This window comes from Bos mutus, chromosome 12 (assembly GCF_027580195.1).
Source record: "Bos mutus isolate GX-2022 chromosome 12, NWIPB_WYAK_1.1, whole genome shotgun sequence".
Lineage (NCBI taxonomy): Eukaryota > Metazoa > Chordata > Mammalia > Artiodactyla > Bovidae > Bos > Bos mutus.
The window spans coordinates 16,789,659-16,805,867 of record NC_091628.1 but is presented as its reverse complement, the minus strand read 5'-3'; the positions used below and the strand labels follow the sequence as shown (position 1 = coordinate 16,805,867).

Below are 16,209 nucleotides of genomic sequence, written 5' to 3'. Positions count from 1 at the left end.
AGTCGGACACGATTGAGCAACTGAACTGAACTGATGGCTGATTCATGTTGATGTATGGCAGAAATCAAACCAATATTGTAAAGCAATTATCCTTCAATTAAAAATTTAAAAAGACATCTGCTGTTATACTTAAATGCAGGAAGAGTACATAACCAGTAGTCTAACTCAACATCAGTGTGGACAAGTGTACTACAAAGAACGTCCATGCCAAGATAGAATTAGACAATTCCAGGGGATTTTTGAATATTCCAACATTACATGCTTTTCTAGGGTGGGAAAACAAATAGTAGGTGGTGACTAAGCTACCAGACAGACAGATATGTGTATATATTGTGCTGCCTGAAAGAATATCGGCTGTGACAGAGTTTTTAACAACCAGGAGTTGTGATCCTGATTCAGCTGAGTGTCACTGTAATAAGTGTCACTGAACATTGAAGGAAGAAGTGATGATCAAACTCCAGGAGCCAAATTCCAATGCAGCAAGTGGAAAAAGAAGACTGTATATTAAAAGATTTTAAACTGCATGGCAATTGGCACTAGCATGTTTCCATTTAAATAAGGCAAGTCGGTATCAAATTTGGCAAGAGCTAGTGTATTGTTAGGCTTGGTGCATTGACTGGCCTCAGGAAGCATTACTATGAACACAGCTAGTGGGGATGATGGAATTCCAGGTGAGCTATTTGAAATCCTAAAAGATGATGCCATTAACGTGCTGCACTCAATATGTCAGCAAATTGGGAAAACTCAGCAGTGGCCAGAGGACTGGAAAAGGTCAGTTTTCATTTCAATCCCAAAGAAGGGTAAAGCCAAAGAATGTTCAAACTGGACAACTGCATTCATTTTACACTGCTGCTGCTAAGTCGCTTCAGTCATGTCCAACTCTGTGCAACCCCATAGACGGCAGCCTACCAGGCTCCCTCGCCCCTGGGATTCTCCAGGCAAGAACACTGGAGTGGGTTGCCATTTCCTCCTCCAATGCATGAAAGTGAAAAGTGAAAGTGAAGTCACTCAGTCATGTCCAACTCTTAGCGACCTCATGGACTGCAGCCCACCAGGCTCCTCCATCCATGGGATTTTCCAGGCAAGAGTACTAGAGTGGGGTGCCATTGCCTTCTCCACATTTTATACGCTAGCAAAGTGAAAAAATCAAGCCCAAAAGCATAAGACAGAAAGGGGAAACAGCCTCATTAACCTCATATTTCTACACAGTCATACTCAGAAGATGGGAAGAAAGTATATACAATGCCCTCCTACAGTAGCCAAAAACATGGAAGCACTGGAAATAAATATTCACTGATAAATGAATAAAGAAAATGTGATGTTCACATACAATGGAATATTATTCAGCTTTTAAAAAGAAGGAAATATTGCCATTTGTGACAGCATGAATTGCCACTGAGGCTTCCCCAGTGGCTCAGTGGTAAAGAATCTGCCTGCAAAGCAGAAGGTGAAGGAGGCCTCATGTTCAATCCCTAGGTTGGGAAGATGCCCTGGAGGAGGGCATGGAAATCCACTCCAGTATTCTTGCCTGAAGAATCCCGTGGACAGAGGAGTCTGGCGGGCTACAGTCAGCCCATGGGGTCGCAAAAGTCAGACATGACTGAAGCAACTTAACGCACACATATAAATACACACATAATGTTCTCAAGGAAAGAAAATGTGACAAGAATTTTAGACTAAAGTGTAGAGTAATGTTTTTGAACTATTAAACACTCAGGGAATACAGTTCCATGACTTGTTTTTTAAGAACCCACTAGAGAACAATCTTCAATCAACCAAGAGATAACTAGACAGCAATGGCAAAAATAGATGTTGGTAAGCATTCTCCCCAGCAAACTGTAGGACTAAGCCTGGAGCAGGTGTGAGGACTATGATCACAAAATGGATTTTATGTTATTGGGCCCCAGAATCATTTAGAAATGATATAATGAACACAATTGGAAAAGTCAGAAAGAAGGTAAGAATGTGAAAGAAGGTAAGAAAGAAGAATAAGCATGCTGATTTTCTCTTCCCTCATAGATATTATGTAAAGCTGATAAGTAAAGGCGCATGTTGTGCATGCTAAGTCGCTTCAGTCGTGTCTGACTCAGAGCAACCCTATGGACTGTAGCCCCCCAGGCTCCTCTGCCCGTTGGATTCTCCAAGCAAGAATACTGGAGGGGGTTGCCATGCCCTCCCTTCAGGGGGTCTTCCCAACCCAGGGATTGAGCCCGAATCTCTTACATCTCCCAGGTACACATACACTTAAAGTAAGAAGAGCTATAAAGACCTTGTCCACAGGCACAGCTCTGCACGAGTCCTGTGTGTTACTTTTTCACGGTGCATTTGTACGTGAAGTTATTTTCTCCAAATACATTACAGCCTTTGACTTTTCTTTATGGCAAATTATCTAGAGGAAAGCACTTGATCTTTGTAGAGAAATTATGTGGAACCAAGTTTCTAAAATGCAGTTAAAATGAACATTGATGGAAATGGTAAAAGCAGAGACTCTCCAACTGAGGGATAAAGATACTCCAAGGAGAAGTCAGGGTTTTAAGTGGATAAGATTGTGGCTTCCAAAAACTGTTATATTTCTTAGGCCTTGAAAGTTAACAGACATATGAAAAGAAATTTTTCATAAGCAGCAATACTTCACAGACATTATATTCACAGATACCTTCATTAGAATAATTCTCTTTTATAGTGAGTCGTTTTATTAGAGCCCAACAGTGGTTCATAAAATGTGAAAATGTTCGAGCTGCCAATTTAAAGAACCCTGTGTTAGATGTGGGGAAAATATTAATAAATTGTTTGTAGAAATATGTTAGTATATTATTTTAGATAGGTATTTGGTGGTATCTTTGAAATTTAATATTTTCAATACTAAGACATGATTTAGCCTGTTTAACAAGAAGAGACCAGTCAAGTGAATCATAGTGTACCCTTCACTAGAATTCTATTGCCCAAATTTGTTAAAGTTATACATATAATTAAAGTTTTAGTAGAGATATATATATATATATATATAATCTAGGCTTCCCAAATGGCTCAGTGGAAGAGAACCCACCTGCCAATGCAGGAGACACAGGAAACGTGGGTTTGGTCCCTGGATGAGGAAGATCTCCTGGAGGAGGAAATGACAACCCACTCCAGTGTTCTTGCCTGGGAAATTCCATGGGTAGGGAACCTGGTGGCCTATATAGTCCATAGGGTCACAGAGAGTCGGAAATGACTGAAGTGACTTATAGCATGCCTTATCCTGGAAAACACAGTCCAGAGTAACTTGGGACAGAAAATAGAACAGAAAGAGTAACTGTATCTCAGTGGATAGCGTGGCCTTAGGAGAAGCTACATTGCGGTAACGTTCTTTCCCATTTCAGTAGTTTATGGGGCCCTACTAGATATTTTATAAAGGGCCCTGAGGAGTTTAACTGCCTGAATTATCAATATCAGGCGAAGAGAGGAAACAATAATTTGGCTTTAAAAAGTGACCTCATGAAGGTGAAAACTTGCCTTTTCTGCTACACTTCTGAGGAAGTCAATACTTCATCTTGACGGGCTATTGAACCCACTGGAACTGACGAACCCAGTGTACAACCCACTCATTTCATCCCATCAAAATCCAAGACTCCCTTTCTGCCACATGGCCACTCACCACAAAGAAGGGAGAGCTCCAATCTGGGTCAAGACCAAGGTCACGATTAGGACATAAGTGCTATTTAATAAAAGATACAGCCTTCATTGAGAGGAACAAAGAGGTTAAATAATCTATTCCAAGCAGTGAGCTCTGATTATTTGCCTTTTAGATCAGTGTATTTTTCTCTCACAGGCTGTTTTTCTCATAGCACTAGTTTGGGAAAATTGACCAAAAGTGTTTCTGTTTCTTGGAAAGTACCTCAACCGTCCATCTCCCCACCCCGACTGCCTTATCTAGAACTTGAGTGGAAGACAGAAGAATTGTCCAAGAGGCTGTTAGGCATGGCTCTGACCCAACAAATTAACCCTCACAACCCACGGGGTTTAGTCTGGCTCACTGCGTTCCCTAGTTATGAATAAGAAGTAAATTTGCCTGGAATATTCCTTCAGCACATACCATAGACAAATCAACTGGGTGTCTATGCCCACAGTTGAGACAAAATTTGGAATCATGCTCAAACATCTTTGAGATTCAATCAACAGATGTATGTAGAACTTTATGAGGGCAATTCTTTGAGACTAGCAAAAACACTGCCTCACAATAGCTTTCTTGTCTTTTTTTAAGAAAAAGGTTATCCTTTTGCTGTATAGTGAGCATCTAAGTAATAATATATTCATTTTTCCCAACTCTAGGATATGCCTGGCAATGGCAACCCACTCCAGTACTCTTGCCTGGAAAATCCCATGGACCGAGGAGCCTGGTAGGCTGTAGTCCATGGGGTCGCTGGGAGTCCAGCATGACTGAGCGATTTTACTTTCACTTTTCACTTTCATGCATTGGAGAGGGAAATGGCAACCCACTCCAGTGTTCTTGCCTGGAGAATCCCAGGGATGGAGGAGCCTGGTGGGCCGCCGTCTATGGGGTCGCACAGAGTCGGACATGATTAAAGTGACTTAGCAGCAAAGTAGATACATCAGGAAACAAACTTACACTTTTCAGACACTGACCAACTGGAGTACTATTTGCCTCTCCAGTGAGAATGTACCAAGTGGCCTCGTGACCTGAAATATATGCAATGTCTCTTAAAGTACCTAAGTATGACTTGGGCACCAGAGCCAGTCTGATGGAATAAAAACACATAGCAAAAAAAAAAGAAAAATGGATAAGCCAAGTATTACCTTCCACTAACAGTGGATAGTCATTGTTTTACTAGTCTGGGCAAGAAATCTTTGTTTGACAAAGGGGTCCATTCCATACAGTCCCCATGAAATAGTCAATCACTTTGCCCTCATCTCTCCCAACAGGTATGGGCAGGTACAGGTCCCAGACTGGCCACCAATTCAAGGGCTCCATTCCCCCAACCAGAAGAATCTGCCTGCAATGCAGAAGACCGGTTTGATCCCTTGGTTGGGAAGAGCCCCTAGAGAAGGGAACAGCTACCTACTCCAGTATTCTGGCCTGGAGAATTCCATGGACTGTATAGTCCAGGGGGTTGCAAAGAGTTGGACATAACTGAGCGACTCACTTTTCATTCCCCTAGCCACCATGACTGGTTTAGAGATGGGCATGTGACCCATGCAGGTCCAATCAGGGTCTTTCCTGCAGGTAATATAGGAATATTATAAAGTTAAATCATAAATTATGTAAATTCAGAACCACCAACAACCATCTTTCCCAGCTTCATGAAAGAAGTCAGGTGTAGCCCAAGAGAATCAGGTTAACTGAGAGGAAAATAGATTTCAGAGACAGAAATAGTCTGCATCTTTTTAGCCATTGGATCCAGCCATGCCTGAAGTATCAGTTCCATCCCTGGACTTTTCAATTACATAAGAATCTCCTTTGATGCTTCTTTGTCTTGGATTTCTCCCATTTACCAACAATAATCTTGAATAATACAACTGCCATGCTTAAAAGAGAAGCTATTTTTTTTAACATCTCACCTTGAAGCCAGTGTATCTCAGTCATCTTCAGAACATAAGATCATTCCTGGTTCTCTTCTTATGACCTTTAATTAGTTTAAATATTTTAAAATAATTTTGTTTATAAACCTAACACATACGTGCTTCAGAGAATTTATCAAATCCAAAGTAAACATAAACAAGAAAAAATGACTCTAACTCTTGACCTAGATGATTACTATGAATGCTTTCATGCATTTCCTTTTGGTCTAGGATCATGCATACGTGTTTTTTAAAGCTGAGGTCACACTCTATGGAATTTTTATCCTGCTCTTATTTGACACATGAATAACTTCCCACGTAATGAAATGCTCTTCAACTATATGACTCTTAAAGCTAAATGCTCTTTCCTTTGCCTTCTCTCCTCCCTGAAATATCTCCTTCCCTTGGCTTCTAAGACTAAGGGAAGAGAATATTTCTGTTTTTCCTCCTTCCTCACCATGCCTACACCCTAGCTTCCCTGACTGGTTCTTACTCACCTCTAAACATTGAGGTATCCCTGGATTCAGCTGTCCAACTGCTTCTTTGTCTGCTCAGATGTTTGGAAAATCTCACCCTATTTCATGTCTTTCAACATCATCCATACACTGACAATTTCCTAATTTACATTGTAGCCTTGTATATCTGGACCCTTGTATACAGCATAGTCACTTGTTGGTCACAAGACATCTTAAGTTTAACACGTCCAAAACTGATCTGATATTCACCCAAAACTTGCTCGCCCTTGAGGCACTTCAATGAAGGGCAATTCCATCCTTCCAGCTGTCCAGATCTAAAAAACCTAGTAACCTCTCTTTCTCATATGCCACATCCTATCTATCCATCAACAAGTACTCTTGACACTGTCATCAAAATATACACAGAATCTGACCATTTCTCACAAACCCATTACTACTACCCTAGTCCAAGCTGCCATCCTCTCACGTGAAATGGACATCCTGCTTCCCTCCTACCCACTACCTAGCCCTCACCTTATTCTGTTCCCAAAGCAGCCAGAGTGATCAATTTAAATGTATCTCAGAGCATGGCATACTCCCACCCACATCAAATGGCTTCCCATGTCACTAAAGGATGAGCCAAATCCTTTCTCTGGCCTGTGTAAGGTTCTCCACAGAACTCCCAGCCCACTCATGCTATTCTAGCCACACCGGCCTCCTTGTTTTTTCTCACCCATCCCAGGCTTGCCCCAGCACCTCAAGGTCTTCACTTGGAGAAAAACTTGCTAAACATTCTTCACCCACTCCCCATATATATGCCCGAATCATTCTATTTCAAGTCATTGATCAAATACAAGCTTCCCATAAAGCCTTCTCTGACCACCTACCATTACAAATCTACTCCAGTCCCTATCCCAGGCTTTATTTTCTTCTAACACCTATCACTTGTAGACATTATGTAACTTACTATTTATATCCTTCCACCTCACACTCTCAGGACAAAATCCACTCACCACATCGTTCTTGTATGCTTTAACATTTTCAGTGAAACTGTTCTTATTTCTTAGTAAGGTCACCAACCAACCTGTGTTGCCAAAATCAATGGATTCCTCAATGCTTTCATCTAAACAGGCATCTCAAGATGGTACACTTCTCAGTTGGCCTCTTTTTTTTTTTTCATTTTTATTTTATATCGGAGTAGATTTAAGAGTTGGCCTTTTTCTTTTTCTTGAGACACTTTCCTCTGTTGGATTCTATGACGTGGGACTCTCCTGCTTGTCTTGCTGCTGCTACTGCTGCTAAGTCACTTCAGTCGTGTCCGACTCTGTGTGACCCCATAGACGGCACCCCACCAGGCTCCCCCATCCTTGGGATTCTCCAGGCAAGAACACTGGAGTTGCCATTTCCTTCTCCAATGCATGAAAGTGAAAAGTGAAAGTGAAGTTGCTCAGTCATGCCCGACTCTTAGCGACCCCATGGACTGCAGCCTACCAGGCTCCTCCATCCATGGGATTTTCCAGGCAAGAACACTGGAGTGAGTTGCCACTCCGCCTTTTCCACCTGCTTGTCTTACCACTTCTCAAAGGGGTTTTTTTGTTTGCTTGAATCCTTCAAACCCTTAAGATTTAGAGTATAAATGTTGGCATGCTTGGTCCAAGGCTTCTGTTCTTCTCTGTCATAACCTTTGCTCTTTAAAGTACTGTGATGTGGGTTGAGTAATGATCCCCAAAGATGCCCATGTCTCAGTCCTCCAAACCTGTAACTACGGTACCTTAAAATGGTAAGCACAACTTCACAGGTGTGTTTAAGGCTAAGGGGCTTGAGATGGGGAGAGTAGTCTGCATTTGTCTAGGTGAGCCCAATCTAATCATACAAACCCTTAAACGTGGAGACTCTTTCTCAGCTTCAGAGAACCAGGGTGGTGACAGCATGAGAAGAAATCACCTTCTAGCCTCTAGCTTTAAAGATGGAAGAAGGGGCTACAGAAGCCAAGGAGCACAGATGTCCTCTAGAAACTGGAAAATAAGATTAGATCTAAGCTCCCCTAGACTCTCCAACAAAAATGCAGCCCTCTTGACTGTCCCTCTACACCTCCCTGACTGGAGTAATCCAGGGCTCAGCCCTCAGACCTCTCTGCTTTCATAATCCCATTCACTCTCTGGCCGATCTCACCAAGCTTCAGACTTCAGGTACCATCAACATATCACGGACAGCCAAGCTTATACCTCAACTCCATACTTATGCTTACCACCACCAAAAACTCCTTAAGCAACTGAATTAAGGCAGAAATACTGTCTATCTTCACAGTATTAGCTCCTCAAACTGTCTGACACAGCACTTACTTTTTATCTGTGAAATTAATGAGTATTATTAAAACTAGACACCCGTGTTGGCAAACTGAAAAGACAGACGACAGGGTCATTAGCTCATTTCAAGTAGTGGTTTCTTTTCACACATGCCAATGGCATTAACAGAAGGCAACACAGGACCCTGCTTTCCAAGCGTGCAGTGGTCAGGGGGCCTGGCTTGTTCCAAACCTCAAAACTGGAACATCCAAAGGAAATGATGGACTGATTCACACCACTTGGGAAATCTGTGAATTTTTTTTTTCTTCTCATTCTTAGACGATTAGTAAGATTTGAGTAATAGAAATCTCAGGGGCATATTCTGAAGAAAGAACATGGAATAAATAAATTCTATGCTGCCAATTCAGCACAAAATCAGATACAACTAAGTGGAGGTTAAAGCGGCTGCTGTCTTTAAAAATAAAGCATAAAAGGACAGACAAAAGAAGGAGCTAGTTAGTCTATGCTTCTTTGAATAAAAATGAGTGACTACCCCAGACATCCCGGCCATTTAAGTTTCCCAGATTGCAATCTACTAAAAAGAAAAAAATCAGTATACTTGCACAGCAATATGAATGACTCTTACAGTCATGCTATTAAGCAAAATAAGACAGACGCCAAATGAGCACGTACTACATGCTTCCATTTAAATGAAGGTCCAAAAAAGGGAAGTTGCACCATGGTGGGAACGGTAGAGATCTTGATTTGAGTAACGGTTACATGAAGGTATATATTTATCAAAATGCATTAAACCATTTCAGATCTTAACAATTGAATGAATGCAAAATATAATGTGATTTAAACACATAGAGGTTTCCTGCAGTGAGTACTCTGGGGGCTGGAAGGGGAGTGGGAAAAACAGAAAACAAATGCCTTCACAGCAGGATCTCTCAGAGCCCTTAACACGCTTCTGTGCACTGCTCAGTGGTAAAGAATTTGCCTGTAATGTGGGAGACCCAGGTTCAATCCCTGGGTCAGGAAGATTCCCTGGAGGAGAAAAGGGCAACCCACTCCAGTATCCCTGCCTGGAGAATCCCATGGACAGAGGAGCCTTGTGGGCTACAGTCCATGGACTTGCAAAGAGTCAGACCCAACTGAAGCGACTTAGCACGTGCACTGTAAAGTCCTAAGATGAGGCTACAGGATACTGTATGTTCCAGACTCAACTGCTCAAAGAACTTTATTTTTTCTTACATATATTAACATTTATAAGGCACGAATATTTCAGAACCCAGTAACTTTAGCCTGGAAAAATTCACACAAGGGCCATGAATACAATGTCAGTCATTGAAAACATAAAAATCAACGTTTTTAGTGAATCCCCCAGAATAAACTAGTTGCAAAACGCACACTTAGAGAAAGTCCAATTAAGTACTGGAGTACCTCTGCCCAAAATAATAAATTTCATTTTTATATTAGTGACCTCCCAATTCCTTCTGGCAATAATTAGACAGTAAACCCTATCTCTACTACCTAAGTGACAGTGAAAGTGAAGTCCCTCAGTCGTGTCCGACTCTTTGCGACCCCATGGACTGTAGCCTATCAGGCTCCTGTCCATGGAATTCTCCAGGCAAGAATACTGGAGTGGATTGCCATTTCCTTCTCCAGGGGATCTTCCCGACCCAGGAATCAAACCCAGGTCTCCAGCATTGCGGGCAGACGCTTTACCGTCTGTATCTATTGAAGAACTCCAAGTTAGTAGCAAGAAAGCACTCATCCATATAGACAATAAATATCTTTCTGTCTCTGTAAAACATGCAAGTCTTCCTTAAGTGGCATAAAGGCGCTGAAACTCAAGTTTAAAATTGGAAGTCTTAGCTTGGGCTCCTCAGGAACCCTTGTGTGTAGATTCACTAGGGAAAGCTCCAGACCAACAGCTGTAGGGAAGCAGGGCCAGACAGGGGGAGGACTTTAACTGTGATGTAGCCACCACAAAGGTGGGGCACTCTGGAAGAGGGGAGGGATCAGCTGAGAGCTGACAGCTGCCAACACTTCCGGCAGCAGATAGAGTGAGAGCCTTAGCCCTGAAGGGAGAAATGAGTCACACACCACAGTGTCCACAACAGCAGCCAGGGCACACCCTTTTCACCAGGCCCAAAGGGGTGTCTGATCTGCAAGAAACCATCCTGACCAAGTCTAATTCTCACGCTATTAATAAACAAGCTCTATTTAAGTACCAGGAGCCAAGGATTGAGATTTTGCCCATATTGTTTTGTCCTTAAAAGATTTCATGAAACTGCAATAAAAACTACAAATTATCTCAGATGGTTACTAATAGAATTCCCTCATAATATAAACTATATATCAAGAAACTCACACGACTACCTTTACCATGACTGGAAGCCCAGCTTTTTTCAGGTAGAATAATGGTCTGAGAACATGAGCTTTAAGACTGATAACACAGCACTCAACATAACAAGATTTAGCATCAAAAAGCTTTAGAGTCACTTTCCAACACTAAAGTGTTTCTTTGTTTAATATATTCTCCTTTGCCTTTCTTTTCATTTGTGATTTTCAAAGTGATTCAATTTTATACTTTAATTTTTAAATTGATATATAATTGACTTACAATGTTGTGTTAGTTTCTGGTGTACAGCAAAGTGATTCAGTTATATATAGACACATATGCATACATATACATATATACATACATATATAATATATACATATGTATGTATGTAAATATATCTCTTTCATATTATTTTCCATCATGGTTTATTATATGATATTAAATATAGTTCCTTATGCTACACAGTAGGACCTCGTTGCTTCCTTTGCCTTTTATAAATAAAATTAATTTAGTATCCCGTTGGATAAAACAATGAAAAAGGAGTTAGAATTTTCTCCCTGAATCAGTTCATTTATTCCTTAACAATGCATCTACCAAGGACATCCCATTAGGGGACATTATGTTTGGTACTGAAGGTACAGAGATGAATAAGAAGCTCACCATCTAATAAAGACGACAGACATGTGAACAAGTGACTATAAATCATTCATTCATTCCACAAATACATCTAAGAACCAACTATATATACCATGAATAATAAAAACATAGTCTTTGCCCTTCCAGCGCTTGCATGCAATGTGAGACACATTCAAATAGAAGGTGTTGTAGTCTCTGCCTCCATGGAAAGAATGCCATGGAAAGCTTTCTAACAGTAAGCTAAACAACAATAGTAACAACAGCAACTAACCTTTACTGAGGGTGTAAAATGTTCCAGGCAAATACATGAATCTTAACCCTCAAATCAATCCTCGGAGGCAGATGTTATTATTACGTCCTATTTACAGATGAGGAAGTCACAGCACAGAGAGGCTAGTAACTTCACCCACATCACACAGGCGGTAAGGGTTGGCCTGGGATTCAGAGGACATAACATTGGAACTGAGCCTTGAAAGCTGAGTAGCAATTTGCGAAATGGACACAAAAGTGGTGGGGGGAGTATTCCAGACACAGTGAACTAGAGTAAAAATGCTTAAAAATCATCAGAAATTGACAAATTCATCTGCATGTAGGCTGCTGGTGGGAGGTGAACAAAAGACCCAGCCTGAAAAGTGGGAGCAGTGGGGGATGGACACAGACAGGAGCCACGTGCCCTACGGAGACGGAAGGAATGTTGGCACAAAGTGCCATGTTTAGTAATATCAGTAAGAATACTAATAAGAATTAAAGACATAGGCTAAACATTTCTACTCCTTATCACATTTTAGTTTTACTAAATGAAAATGAAGCAGCTTGACTGTCTGGGGTTCTACTCCTTGTGAGTAACAGAGCTGTGGTTCAAACCTGGGGAACTCTGATTCAAAAGCCCATGCTCTCTCCACAGCTGGCTCTACAATATGTGGCAATCACCCCCCACCCCACCCCATCTCTACAAGGGAAGCAGAGGAGTCGGAGGAAGACAGGGAGGCAGAGAGGGGTGGATTCCTGCTCCAGCCCAGGAGACAATAAAAAAGTGAGTGTTCATTGCTCAGTCCTGTCTGACTGTCTGAGACCCCACAGACTGTGGCCCGCCAGGCTCCGCTGTCCATGGGATTCTCCAGGCAAGAATACTGGAGTGGGTTGCCATTTCCTTCTCCAGGGACTCTTCCCCACCCAAGTATCGAACCCCAGTCTCCCGCATTGCAGGCAGACTCTTTACTGTCTGAGCCACCAGGGAAGCCCAGGAGAATATGATACAGCCTTTAATCAAAGAAGTGAGGGTTGTAGGCTGGAGAAGAGATTTGAGAAATGTGTACACAGAGGTGGCCCTGGAGACTTCTTAAGATCAGGCAGTGAAAAGGAGGGAAGAGATGTGGAAAATAGCCAGCTGTCTGAGAGACAGTGATTCTTTAACCAAGTGGAAGGATGGAAATAAGCAGGAAAAGGTGGGGGCAGAACGCGAGAGGGGAGATTAAGATGCTCAGGCCAACATCTCCCAGGCTAGAGATAAAAGGGCCTGCTGGACAACTAAATATCTGAGGCAAAGCCACCGTGAAGGTACAGTTTTGGCCAAAAACATGTTGAAGGAATGAGAGAGGAGGTGTATTTGGCTAAGAAAAACGTAAAGAATAAAAAGATGAACAGAAACCTAGAAAACCTCAACTATTCAGGAAAGAATCCATTTTCCCATCTGTAAAACTAAGATACATAGACAGAGATTCCTGACATATCTGCCTTCTTTAAAAATCTGAGAAGGGGCTTTCTTACAAGTAAAGGTGATTCGTTAGTGTTATCTCTGGAAAAACTTATTCTCTTCCCTGTGTGAGGTATTGGATTACTTCTAGGGGGTATATTTCTGCTGAAGAAAATAAGCTAGTTGAATGGTGTGTTTAAAAATTTGAAGAAAAAAAAAATAGTACTAAGAGCTTCTCAGCGTTATTACCAAAAATCTGCTAGCCATTCTGAGCCCAAATCGCGGATGTCAGTAATGCCACTTCAGGAATAAGCTCTCTGCCTGGAAACACCAGCGCTCCGAGGAAATACCATTCTCCGCCTTTATTTACATTCTCTCTTCACCCTTCACCCTAAACAGTATTACAGTGAGGCTTACCTGCCTTAGGAATCTGTACCAAAGGCGATTTCTCCCGTTTCTCTCTTTAAAATTAAAAAAAAAAAAGAAAACTTCCCACTGTTAATATGTAGCAAATGGGGAAAAAAAAAAAAAAAACAGCCCTTCTGGTCCGCCCTCCCTGACTGTTGCTACCTTGCAGTTTATGACATAGACAGAGGGAGGGCTGCCGGAGTGAACCAGGCGGCGGTGGGGAGCAAGTCCCTTGCCGGGGAGGCGGGAGTCCCTGGAGCGAGCGGCTCTGCCCACTGGTAGCCCGCGACGCGGTCCGCGCGGCTCTGAGCGGGGCCGGGGACCATGTCTCCGCGCGCCCGGCCCGGCGAGCCCCGCGGAAGGGAGGGAGCACCCAGCCGGGCGGGGGCAGAGGGAGCCGCCGCGGACCTGGCAACGCTGGCACTGGCTCGACTCTCCCAGACAGTTTTGAAGTCAGCAAAACAGAAATCGAATTACTATGATGCTGGCAGTGGCCGCTCGGGGAGAAGGGGCTCTCTCTGCCGGCTTGATCACCAGGAGAGATGCAGAGAGTCACAGATGAGCCAAGCGTGTCTCCCGGGCGGACCCTGAGGACCCGTGTAAGTTGCCGTGTTCTCCGGCTTACTGTATTCTACGGTTGTGTCGTTTTCTTTCTTTCTTTCAAGCCTTTCTGGCTTGAAAGGCTGCTTGGCCGCCATGGAATTGTTTCGATGAGAATTCCCAGTGTGGAAAGTTGATGATCCTTAAGACTTTTTTTTTTTTTTTTTTTTCTTTGATTAACTAAGCCACAGAATACAAGCTGAAATTCCTGAAGGCAGCCGGGGCAATGCAACCCAAGACTGACAACTATAACCCGAAGTACCACTATACTTATTATGGGGTTAACCCTGGATGTGTTTTTAATAGCCTGCCGGTACTGTAGGCTGCCTGAAGCCCCACTGTTTGGGATCGAATGCTGTGTTAATGCTGCTGTGGCTAAACTAGTAGGATCAGTGTAACCAATGGAATGAGATAGAGCTAAATGACAGTCCTGCTAGTTAACAAAACTTTTCTCTTTTTTTTTGGCCAGGATCACATTTTTCTCCCTGACTCCTCAAAACTGAGCAACCTCTCTCTCAAAAGTTCATGCTGCTTTTTTGATCTTACTTTGGAGAGAAAAAAGAAGCTAGACAGAGGATTCTTCTGAAACTGTGAAGGAAAGCGCTGTAAAGAAGCCACCGCAGTTCCTTAGCTCCTGCTGGAACAACGGAAGAAGCGAAGCCCACCACGGAGCCCAGCACACACGCCAGCCTCACTGCGACAGAGCTTGGGCACAAGGCTGAATGGTGACCAGAGCCTGTAACCGGCAAGGTTTTTCTCACACTTCATCTGCTACAAGTTCCGGCTTAGAAATGGATATTCTCTGTGAAGAAAACACTTCTTTGAGCTCGACTACGAACTCCTTGATGCAATTACATGCTGACACAAGGCTCTACAGTACTGACTTTAACTCCGGAGAAGGTAACACTTCGAATGCATTTAACTGGACCGTGGACTCAGAAAATCGAACCAACCTTTCCTGTGAGGGCTGTCTCTCACCACCCTGCTTCTCCTTACTTCATCTCCAGGAAAAGAACTGGTCTGCTCTGTTGACAGCGGTAGTGATTATACTAACCATTGCCGGAAACATACTCGTCATCATGGCAGTGTCCCTAGAGAAAAAGCTGCAGAATGCCACCAACTATTTCCTGATGTCACTCGCCATAGCTGATATGCTGCTGGGTTTCCTGGTCATGCCCGTGTCCACGTTAACCATCCTCTATGGTGAGTGGCATTTGCTTCCTAGCTGTACCCACATGGGTAACAAAACGCGTGCATGTCATTAGCAGATGAGTCCGGGCTCAGGGGACCAACTAAGCGTAAGGCTTTGTTTATGGAGGAGGGGCTACCATGTTACACTACTTAAATTTTAAAATGAGATCACATTTTAAAAGATCAGACAACCTGTACACTGTGATCATTGGAGAGTTTTGTGCTTTGAAACATATACAGTTTACGTAGGGAGATAAAGCATTGTGCTTAAAAGCACATATGTTTTACTCCTGTATTCTTGCCTGGAGAATCCCAGGGATGGGGTCGCACAGAATCAGATACAACTGAAGCAACTTAGCAGTAGCAGTAGCAGCAGCAAGACAGTCCTAGAGCAAGAGCATCTGTCATATCTGAATCCATTTGGTTTTCAAGCCTTTATATTCCCAACCAAATATCCCAGCCTTCAAGACAGGCCAGTTTGATCTTGGTCACACTGCTTTCAGCACTTCTAATGGAGTGGTAAAACCTTCCCAGTTCCCTTGGAATATTTACAGAGAGAACATTCATGGTGCAGTGGGTTCAATGTTAAAATATGCAGCGTCTCCATTAGAATAAATGACTTACACCAGTTTTAATTGTTCCCTGCCTGAAGCAGCATTAATTTGGAGGTGTGCCTTTGAATTCTACCCCTCAGCTCTTTAAAAATGCATGTGAATAAACTCCTCCCGAATTGTTTGGAGGAGGGTGGGAAACACAGGGGAAGAGATTCATCTTGCTTCTTCTCAGTGGAGTTTGAAAGAGTCAAACCTCTCAGCAAGTCAGCAAACACTGGGACGACTTCAGCGGGAAGCAGAATGTGATATTCTTTCCAAATTATGAGTAATACAGCCAGATTCCTCCCTTTAAAAGTGGAAGAGGAGGGGAGAATATTGAGAGTGCTGACTCAGGCACACCAGCCGGTCACCCAGAGCTAGAAACAGGTTATGGGCATTGTTAGAAGGGATTTTTCTGGCTATGTCTTAAGAGCTAAAATAT

At 42.7% G+C, this 16,209-nt stretch overlaps 1 protein-coding gene across 1 annotated transcript in view; it reads left to right on the top strand.

Annotated features, from left to right (window-relative positions):
• The first annotated feature begins 13,526 nt into the window (after positions 1 to 13,526).
• The window catches only part of HTR2A (5-hydroxytryptamine receptor 2A), a 67,583-nt gene continuing 64,900 nt past the window's right edge, over positions 13,527 to 16,209 (top strand). The window contains exons 1-2 of the mRNA XM_005896741.3: positions 13,527 to 13,982; positions 14,453 to 15,186. Coding sequence (XP_005896803.1) covers positions 14,706 to 15,186 — 481 coding nt within the window. The 5' untranslated portion in view covers positions 13,527 to 13,982; positions 14,453 to 14,705. The remainder of the gene's footprint in view (positions 13,983 to 14,452; positions 15,187 to 16,209) is intronic.